Raw genomic sequence first — 20642 nt, 5'->3', positions numbered from 1 at the left:
TGTACATTAGAGTATTCTGTCACATGAACTCAAACAAGAGCCATGGGTAAATATATATACAGCATGACTTTCCACTGAAGCCAACTCACTGCAGCTCTTGGCCAAGGTGTAGACCTTTTAGTCTTCACGTAAAGTGCCTGTGAACCACAAAGGGCTGCCCTCATGAAGGAATCTAGGCCATGAATTATAAACTTCAGTAAGAAGCACCTTTAAGTATTTGCACAAAAAGGTTATGACAATTATTGCATGAGTAGGTAGCTCAGAAGCCTACTTTTCATTCAGTTAGAAGGGTCCCCATGCTGCTCTCCCCTCCTCTCCCTTTGTATCTTGTCATAGCAATCCCAGATCTCTCCTGACAAGTCTTGTTACATGGAAAGGGAGGTAACAAGGATGATGAAGAAATAGTGACTCCAACCTCTAGAGAGTACAAAAGTTAACTTATGAACAGTTAACATAAATTTGCTACTTAACCTGGCCTCTAGCTTTGGGGACATAAAATGGGCTTCTATGCCTGCCTACAGAAGCACAGAGTACAACTGCAAAAATCAGTAAACTTGATATGAAATGCAATGGTTTTGAATTTTTTTTTAAAAACTAAATTAAAAACCTCATAAATATTGTCTTTATTGCAAAATTAAGCATCCAACCTTATGGAACTCCAACTACAGAAGACCAAGCTGCATGGTTTATCCAACACACAGGCTTCAAGAAATTTCTTAATATACAATTTTCTAGCACAGGGGAAAATATGCAACATCAAAAGTTTGGTTTGTTTTTGTTGTGGTTTTTTTTTTTTTTTTAAGTACACTAATCCTCGGGTTTGATTGCTAGAATTAACTCTAAATACTTGATACTTATAAAACAACTAGTATATTAGAGACAGTAAGTCAGGAATGCAATGCCTTGTGTGTGATCTAACAACCTACATTGTTGAAGTTTAGAAGCAGAGTTCTACTTCAGAGATAAAATGAAGACATATACAAACAGCTGAAAAATTATATACAGTTGGTAGAGGGAGGATTTTTCCTGAAGGATTAGCATAGCCCAAATATTTCTTTAAGCCCTACCCTAACAGTAGTTGACCCAATATTGTTGGAGATGATGTATTTACTTAAAAATAGAGTAATCCAGCTACACAACTGATGCAGAACAAGGCACTATGAAGTCTGGACCCTGAACCAAAAGGATTTCAGAGCTCTTTTCCTCCCCCTGTATTTTCTCCCTGCCTTCAATAGGCTGAACAACTGGTGTCTAACATTTCAGGAGGAAAAGACTGTTGACTGCCGTTAACTAAGAGAGCTCCTCCAGTCTAGTTTCTTGTGGAAAAAGGATGAGTCAAGGAAGTGGGAGACAAAAAAAGGTGCAAGACCATACAAATACATTTTGCCAAGGAAAATAAATTGGGTAACAAAAATAGTGGTTAGAAGTTCTGGATAGCTTATACCACACATTTCTGCTGACTATTATAACGAAACAATTTAGATACCAAAGCTTCCTGCACGTAACAATCAGCTTAACCTACCTGCAACTCATATCCTACCTGAGGTCGACAGGATTACTGCAAACAAGGATATATTTTACATCCTAATATTAATCCAAAATTAAATCAATACATTTCTGAGACACATGTTCTCTGAAGTTTGTTTTTCTTCATGTCCACAGACTGCAGCTCCTTTTGTCCAGTAAGTCATGTGCTATTCTATGTATTTATTCTAGCCTGGGACACTGTCAAGGCTTTGCAGGACCCTGTATATGGACTAATAGCATACCTTCAATTAAGCAAGAAGTTTTACTGTGCTCAGCAGGAGTACTAAATGGAGTACAGATTGTAGAATAAAGCCTACTGCACCCATTTTACATCTAAAAGCTTTACTCCTCTCTGTCCACAGAAAGCAGTTTGTGCCTATCATTAGATGCATGTGTTGCAAGAATTGTGATTCAGCTTCACTATATAAGGATCATATTTCAACAGTTGCTTCATTTGAAATCAGACTGGCTTGAAGACAATTTTGAGGTTTTGTGTGGCAACAGCAGAAAGGCAAGATAAATATACAGGAAACACCAAGAATAGGGGAATCTTTGCCACTTCGCAGAAAATGAGACTTGTTCAGTCGAGGAAACCATCTTCCAGGCTGCTTTATGGAGAAAAACAGTGGTAAGTGCCACCTGCAAAGCCTCATAGCAGTAATGAGCATCTTACAAATGCCAATACAGAACTTCCACTGCAGAAAATTTAAAACAGAGGCTGTGACAAATCAAAATTTTACTCAGTATTATGAGAAATTACAGTACGAAGACTGCACAGTCTTCGTACTGTAATGTTTTGCAATTTACATTGCCTTTATAATAAAGATTCTTTTGTTCTGCACTTCAACATCTGGTCTAATGTACTTTATTCCACTGTGCTTTCGGAAAATACGCTGTGGTCACTGACCATGTTTAACACATTGCTAAAATATGTCACATGCACAGAGTAGTACTTGCCTACAGTGCTATCCACCTAATGGCCAAATCGTTCTGCTTGGAACCTTACAGAAACAGTAATTAATAACATCTCTGGTGTACAGGAAATTCCCATCGCTTTTTTAAAAAATAAAAAATAAGCTGAATTTTTCATTCAGCTTTGATAACCGTAACTACTCTCTTTTGGGAATTGCCACACAAGGTCAGAACAACTCTACATCCATGGGCTTGTTACAAATTAGCTCTGTGAATAGGACTTCCCGTAGGTCAGATAGCTCCTTCTGGACTTTGGCATAACAACTGAATTTCCCTTAGCTACCAGCGCAGGATTGCCTGCAAAACAAAAGTTGCTAGCGAATATACTATTTTTAACCAGTGACCTTCTTTAACCACCTGGGTCACTTGCTACTAGGAAAAAGTTCTAAGGTGGTTCCCCAGAAAAACGTAGGGTAAAATCCTAAATTTAAGACGACCGTGCCTTTATCAGAATCCCTCCAAGTAAGTTTGTTGACTTTGTTGGCATTGTGCTGGGAAACACAAACCTGCCTATAGAAGGGACCGTCACTACATGGCTGCACTGTTGCTAAAGTATGTGCCTATCAGGCATGCATTTGCAAGCATGGAATCTCATCTTTGAAACCAGAACCAACATTTCTGACACTGACACCTTCTGCAGCTATATTTGCACTGGTTCAATTCTTGTAGTATTGCGGAAAAAAGCCCAGGGCAACACAAGAAAGTGTGGCACTCAACTCACCCAGTATGCAAAAAAATGCCCAACCTTCATTTGAATTTGATTTGTTTTGTTCGGATCAGTATTAAAGCCATAGTTAAAACCTGACTACATTCTAGAAACAGTGGAAAAAAGATCTAGCAACACATCCATCCTGGAATTTCAATTACATGTGACACAAGAACCTCTCTGTATTTGCCTCTGCTCTCCTTGACCAGCGAGATCTGTCAATACCTTAAAACCTGTAAATGAGCCTGTCTGCAGCTTACAAGCACAACAATAGCCAGTCCCCAAGAACAGGGAAAGGCTCTGCTTCCTGAAGTTACCTCCAGTTAAAGTAGAAGAAACCTCCAGTTCCACATCTGTGAAAACAGGTTTGAACAATCCTAAATCATCCATCAAAAAATATGAGTAAAAAGCACTATTTATACTGCATGTTACAGCTATTAGACTTCAGAAGAGGTCCACATCCTTCTATGTCAATACCCATCCGTATTTTTTCTAAACTTGCATAGGCCAAATCTTTGAACTTTATTTTACAAAAGAAAAGCCCAGATAAAGCACAGATACCTGACACGCTTATGTCAGCAGGTACAGGATCTTCCTAGCGTCACAACTCTTTGCAGAAGTGTCCACCTGGTTTACCCTGCTTTAGCACCGATACATGCAGAAGGGGCTTTAGCTAAGACTGAAGGACCAGCACAGAAAAATTGGTGAATTTTGCTAAATATTGATAGGCATATCAAAATACTGATTTGCCCCCAGCTGGTCAGCACTCCCAACAACTTGGGCATTACAGCATGGATCCAGTACCCCAATGCCTGACAGTGTTCCCACGGTTAGCTGGGCCTCTGAGATAAAAGGAAAGGTTTATGGACTTCTCAGACTGGCACTCATTTTATAAATTCGTTTCCCAAGGCAGCAATATTCTGTGCAGATAGGATGGTGAAATTATTCAGAAGTTATGTATTTGACAAGTCTCTACAGGAAGCATGCGTGAATGTTTCCAGCTAACCACTTAATGCAAACACAAGCGCATACAGACTTCCACCACAGTTTGTTAAAGAGTATTCAGCAATATACTCCACTCTTCTCATCTCTCTCCCGTGCAGAAACTTGAAATATTTTATGCTAAAAGCTACTTTCAAAGTGTGGATTAAGGAAAAATACAGTCACTGATAGCTTTCAGGTCCAAGCCGACTACAAACCCATTCACTGTTCAACTATATACAGAGTATGTTATATTACTGACACTTCTACAAATCGGGATTAAAACCATTCACTGGATTAATACAAACTGTCTCTAATCCAACTAAGCACAACGGATACTGCACCTTCCGTGAGTTCTCTCATTTTTCTCCTGTTTCAGCTACAGCCTTTTTAACTGAGACGCTTCCAGCTCCAGTACTTTGCCAAGAGAGGAATGACGAACTTAGGCAGCTCACTATTTCTGACCACAAGTGAGAAGAAATCCTGTCCTCTCAAGCTGTCTGAAACAAGACTCACTAGAAAATATCAACACAAGAATTACACAACTGGTCGAGCAACCTGTCCATCCCATATTCTCATGACTGACTTTCATGTGCTCTAGGTTAAAAATTTAGCAGAACCCGCTAACTTAAGAGATGTGTCTGTTTGCTACAAGAATTAAAAGTCTGTAAGTGCCAGCTCCAGGCTGGCAAATAATCTTCAGTTGTACTCCAACGTTAAGAGGCAGAACTCCCTACCAGACAGATCATCATATATCAAGGAGAACTCAACACAATCTTTGCTGCTGGTGAACCAGAAAGCAGAATAGCAGTTAGTAAGAAAACTGTATTTGTTCCACAACTCCTTTTACCAACTATCACTAAGGCAATCTATAAATTAAAAAGCTACATTCTCTGAAAACTAAGCAGGTATTCAATAAGAGAAAACAGATCAGAGGAAAACCTAATTAATTTTCCACAGTGTACCATGACTAATCTTGGCATATATGGTACTGGAATAGCAATCACTTGAGTACAAATGAAAACAGTGTTGAACCCTGTCCTATTTTTAATCAGATGAAAGCCACAAACCTAGCCATGCTTCTGCTTAGTGTTGCATTTTCTTCTACCCTGATAGCTTTTACAGCTGGAGAAATAGCTACTTACAGCACTATTCTGCTGTAAAAAATTATTGCTACTTACAGCTACTGGGATTATAGTTGAGTATGTCACAGAAAAGGAGGTCTAGTGGAGGCAAGCTAGGAACATTTCCTTGGGACATTTAACCCTTTCCAATCTGTATCAGTTCCTCAGAGTGAAGATGTGCTTTGAAATTCTTGATCACCATTTACGTAGTATTAAACTACATTTACAAGGTTATACAGCAAGCCAGTTGCAGAGAAGGAAACAGAACTCTGAAGACCAATTCCAAACAAAAAAAAATTATACCGCCCATGACAATATTTTGAAGGCAACATTCTAGTGCTGCTGATGTGATGGTATGTTTCCCCTGCATTAGTTCTGCCACACAGAGCTATTTTTATTAATACCACAAAGAGTTCACAAAAGCTGTTCCACACAAATAGCAGCTCACAGTTCAAAGATCTTCCTCACTTTACAATGCTTTTTGTATGCATTAAACAAAAATACTGTTAGTCACATTTTAACCTAGACATTTTAGCATTTGTAATCATAGCCTGGAGTGTGGAAATGGAATGCGTACTTATTAACTCAAATTTACTAAGCCCAGTTTTTAGCCAGGTCAGCATGCAATATAGCATTACAAAAATAAGACTTATTTGGTAACAACATTCAGGGTGCATGCGTGTGCTGAAAAAGGTGCAAGCTCACCCTATCTTCCACTCCTCTTCCCTCAGTTTCTCACTTACACATTTTTGGGAACCAAGAGAGAGGTGGACATGCCTAACTGCTGTTTTAAATGCCTTCTCTTCTCCCCAGTAAAGCAACGCTCATCACCATATGCGCCATCCAAGAAATAACCTGCTACTATAAGGATAAGAGATGGAGTGTCAGGGATATTCACTCTTTGAGAATATAGTATTTCATGAGAACTAAGCTGGTATTTCAACTCATAAGGAGCTTTCTTGCTTATTTCCCAACAGAAGAATAAGCATACTTGTCTCTCACTGACCATTTTTCACCGATATGCTAACACTTCCTACAAAAACCCTTCTATGACTTCCTTTGCTCAACCCAACCCAGAAGTAAAGAAGCAAAATTCCAGTCTCCAATCACAATTAAAATGATGCTAATCACCATCAAGAAATACGAGTTCGTTCCCCCATTGGAAGTATGCATGCGGAAAAGGACACACCTTTGGAGTGTTTCCCCGAAGGCCTCTTGGGTAATGACTCCTCAATGGAATGTGTTGATGTATGTAGTACATTTTCCAAACTGTTACTGACACTGTTGATGGGGGTCTCGGACCTTGGAGTGACCTGGAAAGAAAAAACAAAAATCCAATAAAATAAACTGAGGGAATGCGCAAACATCCCACCTTCCTCCGGAGTCAGCAGAACCACTTTGAAGGCAGTTAGGAGACATTTGCTGCTTTTAAAACCAAGGGGTTACTATTGATATTCCACAAGTAACAGTTCAGGGAAGTTGTTTTAGTCAGCAGCTATTCACAAATCTAGATTATCTTGGCTAATCTGTAAAGCTACTTAAAGTATAATTCTTTTTTAAACAATAGTCACACAGCAGTCAATTGTAGAGATATTGCAAGACCCTTAACCTCTCCACACTGCAGTTCTTAACTTTTCAACAAGACGACTAGGGGAAAAGGGCTCTTGGAAAATACCAGTTTTATGTCACCTATCTACACAGATGCAGACTCAAGGCATTTCAAAGTATTTCCACACAGATTACAAGGAATGAATTCCAATTTAGCAAAAAACTAATTTTCTTGTCTTTGCCATTTAAAAGCCTGTATCATGATCATATTTCAATGAAAAATTACACACTAAAAATGCCCAAGCAGAAGGCTGCATCATCAAAACAGGCTTCATGGCCTAATACGTACCTTCTAAACTGCATTTAGCATAAGAAAACATATTGTCACCATTATTTAAAACTACAGAAACAAACATAAGTCATTAGAAAAAGCAGAATTGAACACTGCCCACTTCAGCTGCTGTCCACAAGAGTATTCACAATTATGCAGCAACACATAAACATCTATTACTTGTAGTATAACATTCAATGCCTGCCTCAGAAGCAAGGCAATTACTCTCTTGTTTTCTAGGTAATGAGAAGCAGAAGTGGATGAACAGTTACATTAGCAGTACTGAACACAAGGGTTTGAGTATCTTAAACAGGAAAGTGTGCTTTAAAGAACTAGTTAAGACTAACAAAAACACTCATACTAACTAATGCATTACTTGAATTTCAATTGCCACATTTTGAAGCAAGTGAAATCCTGGTATGGAGAATTGTAATTAGAATTTAACGGGGATTTTAGCCTTTCACAAATCACAGGAGAAAATGTACAACTTTACATACAAAAGAAGCTATCCTTTATTCATGGTGACTAATACCAGTGACTACAGGTCCCTGTAAGGAAAAAGGCTCACTCAGATCCTGATTCCTTGAGACAGTGCCAGGAGTTAGGACAATTTAGGCTCAAAACAATACTTTGCTCACCCTACCATTAGCCTTACATATTGACATCAATTGGAATACACAGTGCAAGTCAAAACCAGCACATCCCTACCGCTATACAATTACCTATTGTAAGCTCCATTTTAAGACTGCTGTTTACAGATTTAGATGCAGTTTAAGGCAGTAGCACAAGTGAAAGACTTGGTATACTTGACATCCATAAAAAAGCTTATATGTGCAAAGAAATCAATCAAGACAGACAGATGAGTGTCAGAAGAAAGCAGGATTACAAGTACCTGCTTTCCTTTTCAGCACTGTTAGTCTACTTTTTGATCAACAATGAAGTTTACTTGTATGCTTCTTCAGCACAGCTTTCCACCAGTAACAAAAACTTAGTATCAAGCTCTCACATCAGAAAGACCAGCCATTAAACTTTAAGCTTGGGGGGAGGGTGGGGAATAGTTTAAATCTCCTTGCCAAAGTCAGTCTTTACCAGAACTTAGCTCACACCGTCTCTTTCCTGGAGCTCATTAAACTCTCCCTCCAGTGGATTGCTGCTGAGAGGAAGTTCCAGCGGACTGAGCAATGACACCATCATCCTCCTGGCACTGGGAGAGTTCGGAAGAGCAACCAAGTAACAGAGCAAGCTGGAAAATTAGATTCAGGCAGGACTATGTTATCCTAAATAACCAGGTTCCAAATATTCAGAACCATCAGCAAATATAAACACTTACAGTACTTGAAACTGAGTAAGAACATAGCCACATGGTTTCAGAAAAATCTCTAAACAAGCAGTTTGTTACAATAGATTGCCTCCTATCTTGTATTCCCTTCTCTCCACTATCCTTACAATAAGCATTGCGTGCAGTTTACAATTTGCATTTTGTTTATACATAATCTCCAATTCTTTCCATAAAGATTTAATTTTTATATACTTGGTAAAGATTAATTTAGCCCATATGTCTTGACTGACTGAGCTCATATACTATCTGATTCAGTCGCACATCAAAGCAAAGCAGTTTCAAATTGGCCTAGAAAAATCACAAAGCTCTGATTAATTCCAAATGGAGTGCTTTGTTAGTGAGCTGAATGGTGTTATAACCAGTGAATCTGACTGCTTAAAGCTTTCATTCCAAATTTTAAATAGTTTTTTCCACTGACTTAAACATACCAATACTGCAAAGGTTTGGATTTGTTTAGGAGAAGTAAAATCATGAAGAGTGTTTTGCAAATCAAAGTTTTCTTTCCAAAATAGTAACAGCTTGCTTTTTTTTTTTAATTTGAGGCCAAGCAAAACGGAGAAACAATAACCCATCAGCTATGAACTGCAGAAGACAGTGTCCTGGGAGGGTTGGGAGAAACACTGGCAAAAGCTTAACAGTAGATGCCCAGGAAGGACTTGTCCAAATTCAACTGTAGAAACTCAGTATCAGGTACACTCTGGAATGTTCACCATATCTGAACATTACTGCAATCCCTAGTTCGGGCTCAGCACAAACAACTACTAATAAGTAGTCACTAGATTCTGAATGAAGAACAAGGCATTCCAGTGAGATAGAGAGTCTGAGAACTGGTAAGCAAATTGCTTTGGACCTTTTAGGATCTGTAACATCTCTGAGGAAAGCCAAGATGCCATTAAAGAATAAGCATCTGCTGTTCAAGAACTGTTAAAGGCTTGTTTTCTAAAGCAGTAACAGTCCACAGTGACGGTGGATAAGTTGGCATCATGGAAACCAGAAATGTTCAGGCTATATATCCTAACAAACCACAGGAGTGACATTTTATAAATGCAGAAAAATTCACGAATCATTCAAGGTCTCAGAGGGCACAGCATCAGACACTTGAACAGAAGACCTTGGATTTTTCAACTTAAATTATTTGAGAACATCAGCAGAAACAGTCCACGAAGACTAATCAAATACAACAGCAACCTTAGAGTTAAAGCAATAGAAATATTCTTCACTCTACCTAATCTTTTCCTTAGCACAGCATTTTGTAGAGGGCCAGGGAGAAGGAAAGCCCTCTGTTGCATCTATCCATAGTTTCATTAGATTATTCATGAATTGTTTTAACATCAGAGTGGCCTGTAGGCTTATTCCATGACTGTAGAAGATGCACCACTCAAATGGGTGCAGAAGAGATTCTTAAACTATTTTCATTCAACTTTAATGTTGCGTCTAGTCCCTCCATAGCAAAGCATCTGGCTCACAGATGAACTTCTGATTTTCCAGATTAAAACCTAGCTTATCTCTCGAATTTCAAGTTGAAGTAGTAGCCATAACTAAAAATAACAAAGAAAATTCATCATTACTTAATGACTAGCTGAGGCTCAGCCCGAATTCTTCTGTGCCTCATTCTCCATAGTAATAAAGAGAGTATCAAAACTGGTATCAGCCACTGATATCATGAAAAGCACATCCTTCCCAACGAGGGCTAGACAGAAGGATCACGGAATGCCACCCTGAAGCCCTCCACCCCCAGGAGTTAACCAGGAAGAGAAACAATTGCTTTGACTCAGGGATCGAGGACAAACATGTCAAGGTATCAGAAGTCATTGCTAGAATTTTAGCCATTATCACGTTTTTCCCTTTTCACCTGCCAGCAAACAGTAACATTTTTTTCCAGCAGCGTGCAGTGATTTTCTTTTCAGCATCAGAGATGTACTAATAGGCATAGATCTTCTTGGGACAGTAAAAAAAGTTCTAGAAAGCTCTCCAAAACCCTTGATCCATCAAAAAGCACACAGAAAAAAACCCAACAGACACACAACAAAATCACCGGCAGCAGTTACTTCAACAGGTGATGTTTCTCTTTCAGCCGCTGCTACCTAAAGTGGCTCAGCCACTATCCAAGACAGTGGAAGTCAATATGGAAAATGGTAGATCTGAGAAGCCAGATTCAGTAACTGTTAGCTTTGCTCCCCAGGGACAATGCCTAACATTTAATATAGCAAAATCTTTCATAAAAATAACAGGACTGATAGAAGTCAAACTTAATGCGGTAAGAATTTTACCAAAACAGCAATTATATGTTCCTTTCAAAAATAACTAAACAGAACACAGAAAACACATGGTTTAATAGTGAAGTATTTGCTGACTTAGTTTGAAGTGTAGCCAATACTAACAAATCAGCATAGCTTACTACCTAAAGTGTAACATGACTTATAATTTAAGGAGACAATGATATAGGATCTGAGGGAATAAAATACTGATTTCTATACCGGGAAAAGTGAACAAAATATAAAAGCAATGGGTCAATCAAGTGAGATACTAGGGCAGCAGCTAAAAGCCACACAAACACATTCTCCCATTGGTCACACAGGAAAACTTTTTGACATGATGTTCAGTTTTCCAAAAGTGGCCAATGATATACTGGGAAAGTCCCACAGATAAATGCTTCTGCCAATACTTGCTTTGGAAGTCTCCATGAAAAAAGGTTTTTCATAATCATAAACTGACCTCCATGTTTGAGGCTGATGCAGATAACATGGAAGAGTGCACTCAGGAATTGGAGTACTGAAGTCTGGGCAGAAAAAAACCCCAGTCAACTCCATTCACTCCTGCCAGTTTCATATTACTGAGTATTAACAGCAGCTTATTTTGAGGTTAACACCAAGGTCTTTAACACAGTGCAATGCTGTTTGCAAAAATGCTCCAGCAGAAGCTTGATGGCAAGGATACGGCCCTTGCATGCTTAGGCAGATAAGCTGCTATTTCCCAATGCAGGGACGTAACTCAGGTTCCCAAATAATTGCGAAAAAATGCACTGCTAACACTCGGATGTCAGTCTACCAATGCGTAAGTTCAGTAGGCTAAGTCCAAGCCAGAAACAAGAGCAACCGATGCAAGGACCTGAAACTCAATCTACTGAGACTACAAAACCAGGAAGAGCAAGACTGAGCAAACATCTTCCTCTTAGTAGCAACAAGCCATTAGTCTGCCCAGCTGCTTGTGAAACCATAGCCTCAGGCACCAGTTCTGCATTTACTTACATATGCGAATACCTGACTGTTCTCCCACTAGAAGAACAAAATTAAAAACAACTTCTTTTGAAGATTTGGGCTCTTCCACGAGGATGTTTAAGAAACTCAAACACATCCAACTTTTCACATACCTAGTGAAGTCCTCAACACTGCTCCACACGTAGATTTACACGTGTTTAGCTGCTTTGTTGGACTGGGACATGAATGCAACTGAAAGTGTTTGGTTTGTGCTAGAAATTCATGCAGTTCCAACAGCCAGGGTCTACCAAAAAAAAAGAAGAGGTAAACACCAGGTGCAATCAAGTCAGGTGTGTCCATGCTTCTCAACAGCTACAAAAGGTCCCACACCTATTCTCATAGGAAGTTGGTAAAAAGGTATCAATCTTTAAACACAAAGGGTGAAGAGGCAATTCACAGTGAAATGGGATAATAGATCAGATGCTTTTGTCCTGTGAGACTATTACTAGAATGAAATGAGGCATGCAGTACTTAAATGCTATGGGACAATCACACCTGCTACAAGGGTCCATTATAAATTTAGTAGAGCAGATGGACCAAAACAGTCTGGGTTGTATTTTATAGACTAAGTAATTTCCACTAAAAATCCTTTGCTTAAAGAATTGGGAGTACTTTGTTAATACTAGGAACATAAATCTACCATAGAGTAACTGGACTTTAATGATATTGCACTGTGTGTTTGCCATTCAAGACAGGCAAAAGAAGCATTTGAAAACACCTGGCAGCTCTATTTTGTGCAAAGATGTGCACTCGCCCCGTAAGCCAAACAAGTGAAGGTGCACTCTGCAAAGAAGTTTCAGAATTCTTTAATATTAGCTAATGCAATGTTTTCTGCCGCCACTACACAGTCTCCAACAGTTAACCATATGAGCTTGCTAAAGAGGCAGAATATGTGGGATTGCCCGCTGAAAAGGTACACTGAGTTAAAGTTTGAACTCTAAAGGGAAAAACTCTCTATAAAAGGCAACAGAAAAAACAAGTTTTAATACAAATAAGCTACAAAACAGCCTGTTTCATCTACCTGATCTTCCATGATTTACTATAGCTTACTGGACAGGCTGCAACGGCAACCAGTTCACTCACACTGTGCTAATTCAAGGCACTTAAATTCTAGACTTCTGGTGCAGCAGGCATATTTCAAAAAAAAGACAGATGACAAGATAGATATTTTATTTTTCCTTCAAAACAAAAAAAATCAGATCTGAATTTTACAAGCCAATCATTAAAAACACCTGAATATCAAAACAGGTAAGTGCTTATAACCAGACCTTGAAAGAGATACTACTGGTCTATATCCCAGCACTGATGTACAAGTATGTCCCCATTTCTTCACCAGAATGCTACCAAAAGCTAAAAGCATAGCCACCAGAAGGGAAGATTACCTTGAACCTCCCAAGAGAATTCAAAGTGTAGCATGGTCCTATCTGCTATATACAATTTAAAACATTAATATTATGTTGACTTTAGAGCTACCATACTTACGCTGCCAGCATACAGATGGGAAATTGCCGCCACGGGGCCAGTACATACATTTGGGAGGTAAAAGGATAGTCAAAGAAGCAATTCTAAAATCTGCCGAAGTATAATCCAAGCAACGATACCATAAGCCTTTCCCTGGTAGAATGGTTCATTGCCACTCCAGTCTCTTCTGCAACACTTCGCATATTAACAAGGTTGGCAGAAGTTATGTGACAAGTCACAAATTCACTGAATTGTATTTCTCCCTCCTACCCCCTCCTCAATATCCACTTAAGTAATGGCTTGAGTGTAATAAAACTACTTATGGTGGAAAAAAGAAGACACTGGAGGAGAGTTCATAATATGCATGAAAAATGTTCACTTTCACTATTTATCATCATGACTTGGCAAGACTTTAATTAAAATTAAGATCTTACTCTTAAGCAATTGATCTTATTACTTCTGGATCATTTCAGCTATTTACAAAAGCCCTGAAACCCTATACTGGCCAGAACACCTCTTAAAAAGTTTATCACTTCCAATACTTGTTATTGGATAATCACACCAACGGGACCAAAGGAAAAATTTATTTTAGCATGAGGCAAGAGTAAGGAATTTAGATGTTTGCTCATTACAAAACCCATGCAAAGAAACACCAATCTGGACCATATCAACATCTCTTTGCTAGATTTAATACCCATTTCAAATCTAAATAGGGAACAACTTCAATTCAACTTGCTTCAATTCTTTTGCCAAAGAGTAAAGTCAAATTCTAGTTTAAGCATGACAGTGGTTCTCATTTCCACAGATGAATTAGCTCTAGCATTTCTATAATAAGATTCTGTGTCTTCACAGAAACTCTTATCTATATTCTTGGGAATAACATGCCTATATTTGCCTTTTTTTTTTTAGGAGAAAAAGCACTCAAAAACAAGTAGTAAAATGGACACTGCAGTATTTGAATATAGAAGATGACTATACATGTCCCTTTACCAGAGCACACTTAAGAGAAGAGTATCACAGGTACTGCAGCACTGAGAAGTCCATAGAAGAATCAGAGCCCTACCCTGCTAGAAAGAGGCACTGCTGTATCTAATATCCAGCTAAAAGATGACAGGATCTCTGTTTTAGCAATTCAAACATTTAAAAAAAAAAGGCTAAACCAAATGGTTAAATACTCCCAAACAAGGATGCTGTTCAGTACCTTTGAAGTTAGACACTGGAATGCTTGTTAGGTGTGGTTAACTACTGCTGGCTCTGCTTTTCCAAGCGGGATCTGCATACAGCTTGTACACCGATTCAATTAAAACAGTTTCAAGTTTGGTACAGTTCAAAATGTCCAACACCTTACAATAGCCATTTTTATTCCAGAAGAGATGAGGCCTACTTCAATGTTGCTTAACTGACAACTAACAGTTATGAGGTAATTAGTAGAAAAAAAAAGAGTAAATTAAAAAAGTGAAGTGGAACGCACTCTTAAAACAAAAACTTCATTCAGCCTGCACAAAAAGTGGGAAAACAGTTCATGGAAAAAACATCATTATTAGCTCAACACAAATTTTTTGGCTGCTCTGTCCCTGATGTTTGGATGTACAGTCCGTTTCCCAAGCAAACTAATTTAGGTTCTTAAATTCAAATTCATCACATAACGTATGATTAGGCAAAGTGAATTTGGTGGTAATTAATACTGTTACTACATGAGACCGTTGTCTTCCAAGGATTCCTTTATATGTTAAGCTCATGTCTGAAAATATTGCAGGTTTGAGACAACCATTTTATCAGAGTTGCAAAAACTTTCAAAGAAGAGTATCAGTAAGAAATGAGCCAGAACTGGAAGCCTCACATTTCTTAACTGGAACATCAAGAGGCATGTGTAATCTGTGTTGCCTCAAGTACCCAGAATACTAAAAGGACATGCAAAGATTGGCACATGTCACCAGCTGGAAGCTACAAGACCTGCCCCTACAGCTCCAGAGGTTAGTTTCATGTGTTTTTGAAAATGAGATCATTCTGAGATAGCAACTACTGATACCAGTGAGTAAACACCTCTAATCCTAGCTCACAACTGCTATTAACGTAGTAATCTACTAAAGCTATGAAATACCTTCAGTGGGTTAGGAGGCTAAAAATTAGTTTTTTCATGATTTCTTCTATCCTGCAAAGCTAGCATAAAAGCCATAAAGGCAGCTGACAGATCACTTAATAGCTAGATTGCTTGCTCTGTGAAGACTTAAGGACTCAGTTTCAATCCAAGAAGTAACAGTTTTTTCCAACTCATCATTCCCCAGATGAAAAAAAAATCTCTGAACATTTCTGAAGATAGCATATGTAACTTCAATCACGTGTAGCAAACAGTGCAGAAAGGTGAAGGCATTTGAAATGGACCCCTCAGAACATCAGCTCTACACAGCTCCCAGTACATAGTCTTTAGTTATTTCTAAGTTTTAGATGAGCCTATGGAATTAGCATGGGTGAAAAATAGCATCTTATGCTATAAACTCGAAATAGCCATTGGTGCAGTATTTGGAAGCTGACTAGGCAAGAGCCCTTTTTCCCATTCACAAGACATCAACCTGAAACAGCCACATAACTACAGTGTCACTGACTTATTTCCTTTCAGCTGCGAACTGTAAGTCAGACTTACTATTTACGATGCTGCTTCTGCAGCTGAAGCCACAACCAGATCATCGCACTAACTGCACTGAAGAGCTCTTGTCAGTCAGCTAGCGGAGCAAGCTCTAAGTGGCCAAAGCATTATCTTATTTCCCTGTTTTTACAGAACGATCTCAATGAGTAGATGAAACCACTCCAAGAAATACAAGGTGACAGATTCGTGATAACTTCTCCTCTAGTTCTGGAAGTTATGTCCTCAGTGTTACTAACGCATGTAGACTTCTTGAGAGAAAAAGTTAGCCCATGCAGAGATTCATATTCTTACATCCAGATGAGTGCCAGTATCCAAGCAGGTCCTGGTATGTCATTAACTACAAGACAAGCCTAAGGGGTTCTGTAAAGACAGCATCACTACAGCCTCAAAACAACCAAGAATGAATAAAAACATTAAGTTTTCACCTGTAGCTAAAAAAGATGTTCGTTGTCACAAGTTGATCACAACAGAAGTCTGAATGGGTGATGCAAGATGTTGGGAAGCAGTTTTGAGACATTTCTCCCTTCTCTGTGGGTCACAAATTCAGCAGTGGCAATTTGCCTATCAAAGCACCCGGATGCCTACATGCACAGCAGGAGACATTTGGCTGCTGGTTTTCATGTGCCCTGATGCTTCCAGCTCCGCCTCCTCTACAAAGAGAGCAGCAGTTCGCAGCTCTAAGCACTACACACCAGCACAGAAATGAGCCTTCAGACGCTATGCTCCAAGTGCTGGCCAGAAAACCATTCTACCTCCTTTGTGGCAAAGGTATAAAAGACAGCTGAATAGGCATCTTAAGGTACAAAACCGGCCTGAAAACTCAGTTGCATCATTTCCAGTTAAAAATAAGCCCATTCTGGTTAATCCCAGGAACAAAAGTTTTTAAAGACCTGATTCTTTGGATACATGCCTGGGCTTCATTTGAAGACAATTTGCACTCTTTCAGTATTTAAAAACTATACAACCACCTTAGATTTTATGCCTACGAGCAAAAAGTTTGAAGAATCCACAACTCCAGTCCTGTAAACGCTGGCACCACTCAAAACCAGAAGAAAATACAGGACAAGACAAGGGGCAGAAGTGATCATCTTTACAGAGACTAAAGCAATAGTCGCTATAGAGAGGGCAGTGTTCTCCCTACTTAGGGCAAGGAAACTTAAATGTTCATTTTGTACTATCAAGTAAAAACCATGAATCTAATAATTAGTGACCTACTTAAAGCCAGCCACAGCCACCTTTTCCTGTAAAGTTAAGATTCATATAATCCCAAGAATAATCTCAAAAAGCACAAATTAAAGCAAAAATATATGGGCAGCTGTTTTGAGCCTCCTTGTAGTCAGCAACTGCAGCAGACAGTAAAAGACAACAGCAAGAAGCAGTGGTTTGCATCACTAACCAACTTTAAATGTGTTCACCTACCCCAAAGCAACTTGAAGAATCATGAAGTGATTACAGTAATTCTGTATCAACTGTTCAAACTTTTCACTGTTATACACAATTTATTTTTGAGAGATTTCACTGTAAGATGTGAAAGAGAAAGGAGGTGGAAAAAGGATTGCAAGCTCCAATCCTCTGGAAAAAAGTTGTACCTACTATCAAGTTGGGTCATATTTTAATAAGACTGACTAAGCAGAAGCAGCACATTTCCATTTGTTTCTGCAAAGAGAACAAAGAGCACTGTTCAACTTTTTTGTTGCATCTCCCTGAATAAACAAGTTCAACGTAAGTCATCAGGAATTGTAACGGACCTCTAGTTATACAGAAAAACAGGTAGTCACACAAGTGTTAGTCCCTATTCCCACACTCAGCACAAGGGAAACGCTGAAGGATAACTAGCCCTGTTCACAAAGAGCTCCCTATTTGCATGCCGTTACACATCCGCTCCATTCCAGCTTCCAAAAGTTTCTCAGGACCTCAAGTGGTGACCACTTCTCCAGCCCATTTTCTAAGGATGAGCCCAAAGAGGTTTGCGCTTCAGAATTTAGGAGCAGCATTCATATAATTTAACACACAGTGTTGACGTCAAGTACCAGCTTAGCGTAGCTCAAGCTGTAGTAAAGCAAGAGTGATGAGAAAGTGCTGGCTCCGGGGAAGAAATCCTCCTCCAATTCTGAAGAGGACGAAGAGCGCAGGACTCTTGGCAGGCAGCAGCCCAGTGCAGCTCACTTTCTCTTGACATCGGCATAGTTTTTTTTCTAGGTGATGTTACAACACAAGTATTGTCACAACATAACTTGGTAACATCACAAGACCTAAGTCCACAGTGTTGGAATTTATTTGTGCATATTTAAACAGTGCTGAATGGAGAAAGACATTGTTTTTTCCACTTGCTTCATCCAACTCCTGTTTTAAGCCAACTGCTTACTCTAAAAGTAGGAAAATTACCCAGCTATCAACATCAAAAAAATTTCACAATCTTAAAAAAGGAAATCTGCATCTGTTCAAACAAAATGCATATTCCAGAGACTGTGAAAGCAAAGTCACCTTTTTTGTTCCCTCTCAACTATTCTGTACTTAGTGACCAGTATTCTTCAATGCCAATTTCTTAAAAAAACCCCCATGTATTTTTAAAGAGACAACGCTTCACTGAGTTCAGAAGAAAAAAAACCAACCAATAATCAAATGACTGTCCTGTATGCCTTATTGCTGGCACAAAAAATGGTAGGATGGATTCTCCGTCCATCTTAGATTGACATAAACAGTGCCGGATTTTTTCAGCTACATAAATCGTGCACTATTTGTGAAGCTTTGAAAGCATACTCTAAAAAATGTTCCTGCCTGCATAATTTCATCTTTTTTTGCTCATCTTATTTTGGGAAAACTTGTATATGATTTACAGTCTTTCCTTTCAAACCTAGGGTCCATGCATCTTTCGAATAAGGGAAGTTCCAAGTAGTTAAGTATCTGAAAGGAAGCTTTTTCTGGTTTTAATTATACCCTTCTACATTCTGTGTGAAATATTCTTTCCATCTATATTTTATTCACGTAGAGGTTTAAACTGAATAAAGAGGCATTCCCATACCCTGTCCTTTCCCCTTAAAACAAAATGTCAGGAACAAGCACTGTTTAAAGACATAGGAAGGAAAGATTAAGAGAAATATAAAGTTTATTAATACTCATCTAAATTTTACAGTTAAAGTAGTGGTATTCAAAGAAACACAAAATTGGAAGGAAATTTGTATCCAGGGGAAGACCGAGCACACATTTCTGTCTCGGTCTGAAATTCAATGCTCAACTTAATGGAATCTGTACTGAGCCCTCAGAAACAGCTTTATTTAGGATACTACTCCAATATAGTGATTTTCATAGCCTTTAGGTATACACCAGCTTTCCCAATATAAGGGTAACAGTTATTTGCTGACTGAGTCCTACATCCTCAAAAGCTACAGCCTGTTAACTGATCACATGCACCCACTTAGCTGGTACTTAGTTTGAACTTTAAAGCAGGTTAAATTCAGTCAAGAATACAGCTTGACTCCCTAATTTGTAGCAGGCTAAGAGCACTTAAGCAGTCAGTAACATACCTAATCACTAACAGCACGTCTTAAAATGTTACTGTCTAGCTTCATTGCTGGCAATTGAATGAAAAAACAGCAAGTTAATGACAGTGAACCACTGACACCAGGATCAATACCTGAGAGATTCAGGGTGACAGGCAACCACAGCATTTCTTTAAGTTTAGTATCAGAAACTCAAAATGTTTGCCATCACGTTCGTCTAAACAAAACCCAGACTCACCTAGCTGCCTTTGCCACTGGACAGCTACTTCCAAAGCTGATCCTCCTTCCCAGCTTCTTCCAGGGAAACTTTTAAACAGATGCTTGTTCCCGAATCTAGAGATACTACATGTTTGTTTCCCCTGCTAAATCACTGGTCTTCCATGCAACTGGCAGGACTGTCCCCTCAGCAGACGTATTGCCAGAAGCAATCAGTTAAGGTTTATACTGCTGCCTGTTGATCAGCTTGTGAACCCCTTCGCATTTAAATGTCACGAGCCCATAAAAACTCCATGCGTCCCCTCTTTTTGCCCTCAGTTGACCATCCCCATCATCAACCAAGCAAGTGATCCCTGCCAATCTCTTAGGCTGCCATTTATCACTAGAGTGCCGGTACTAAAAGAAAGGTTTAAAATCAGAGCTGAAGACACACCCCAGTGCCCTGAGCAGTGCCATTATGGTGTGCAAAAGCAGGATACCCACCTTATGGCAGCCAGGATAGGTTGCCATGGTGTTGAGGGTAGAGGTGCTGGGATTCTTGCTGGTGCTGGCCATGATGTTCTGGATCTGGGTGAGCTCTTGCCTCAGCACCTGTTTCTGGTGGAAGCTGAAAGCAGGGTGGTTGGATGCCATCGTGAAGAGCAACAGGAACTCATCCCCTGTGCGGCCCTCATTGAGTTGTAGCCCGTAGTTGTTGATGACCGAATCGATGTGGGTGAGGGTACGGAAGAGGACCCCGGCCGCCTCTCGGTGGGCAGACCCGAGCAGGGCGAGAGAGACCAAAAGTTTGCTGCGTACCACCTCGTCCGTCAGGTTGGTGAGGCTCCCCAGGTCGGCGGGGTTGTTGGCCTTGATTTCGGAGTCGCGCAGGGAGTGGTAGTCCTTGCGGGCCAGGTCCTCCAGGCAGGCGCCCAGGAAGCGCAGCTCCAGCGGGATGCAGAGGTCCAGGAGGCCGCAGAGGAACTCCACGCGCTGCGGGGAGGGCAGCTCGGAGAACCAGCGGTACACGCCGTCCCGCTGCAGCCGCGGGCACCGC

General features: G+C 39.6%; 1 protein-coding gene across 1 annotated transcript in view; it reads right to left on the bottom strand.

Annotated features, from left to right (window-relative positions):
* The window catches only part of ZCCHC14 (zinc finger CCHC-type containing 14), a 55267-nt gene extending 34649 nt beyond the window's left edge, over nucleotides 1-20618 (bottom strand). Inside the window, exons 1-2 of the mRNA XM_009277274.2 lie at nucleotides 20090-20618; nucleotides 6500-6623 (exon numbers count right to left, since the gene is read on the bottom strand). Coding sequence (XP_009275549.1) covers nucleotides 6500-6623; nucleotides 20090-20239 — 274 coding nt within the window. The 5' untranslated portion in view covers nucleotides 20240-20618. The remainder of the gene's footprint in view (nucleotides 1-6499; nucleotides 6624-20089) is intronic.
* Between the last annotated feature and the right edge of the window lie 24 nt (nucleotides 20619-20642).

The sequence above is a fragment of the Aptenodytes forsteri genome, unplaced genomic scaffold (genome assembly GCF_000699145.1).
Source record: "Aptenodytes forsteri isolate BGI_AS27 unplaced genomic scaffold, ASM69914v1 Scaffold50, whole genome shotgun sequence".
NCBI lineage: Eukaryota > Metazoa > Chordata > Aves > Sphenisciformes > Spheniscidae > Aptenodytes > Aptenodytes forsteri.
Note: the sequence above shows the minus strand (reverse complement) of the source record. Positions and strands in the feature narration are given on the sequence as shown.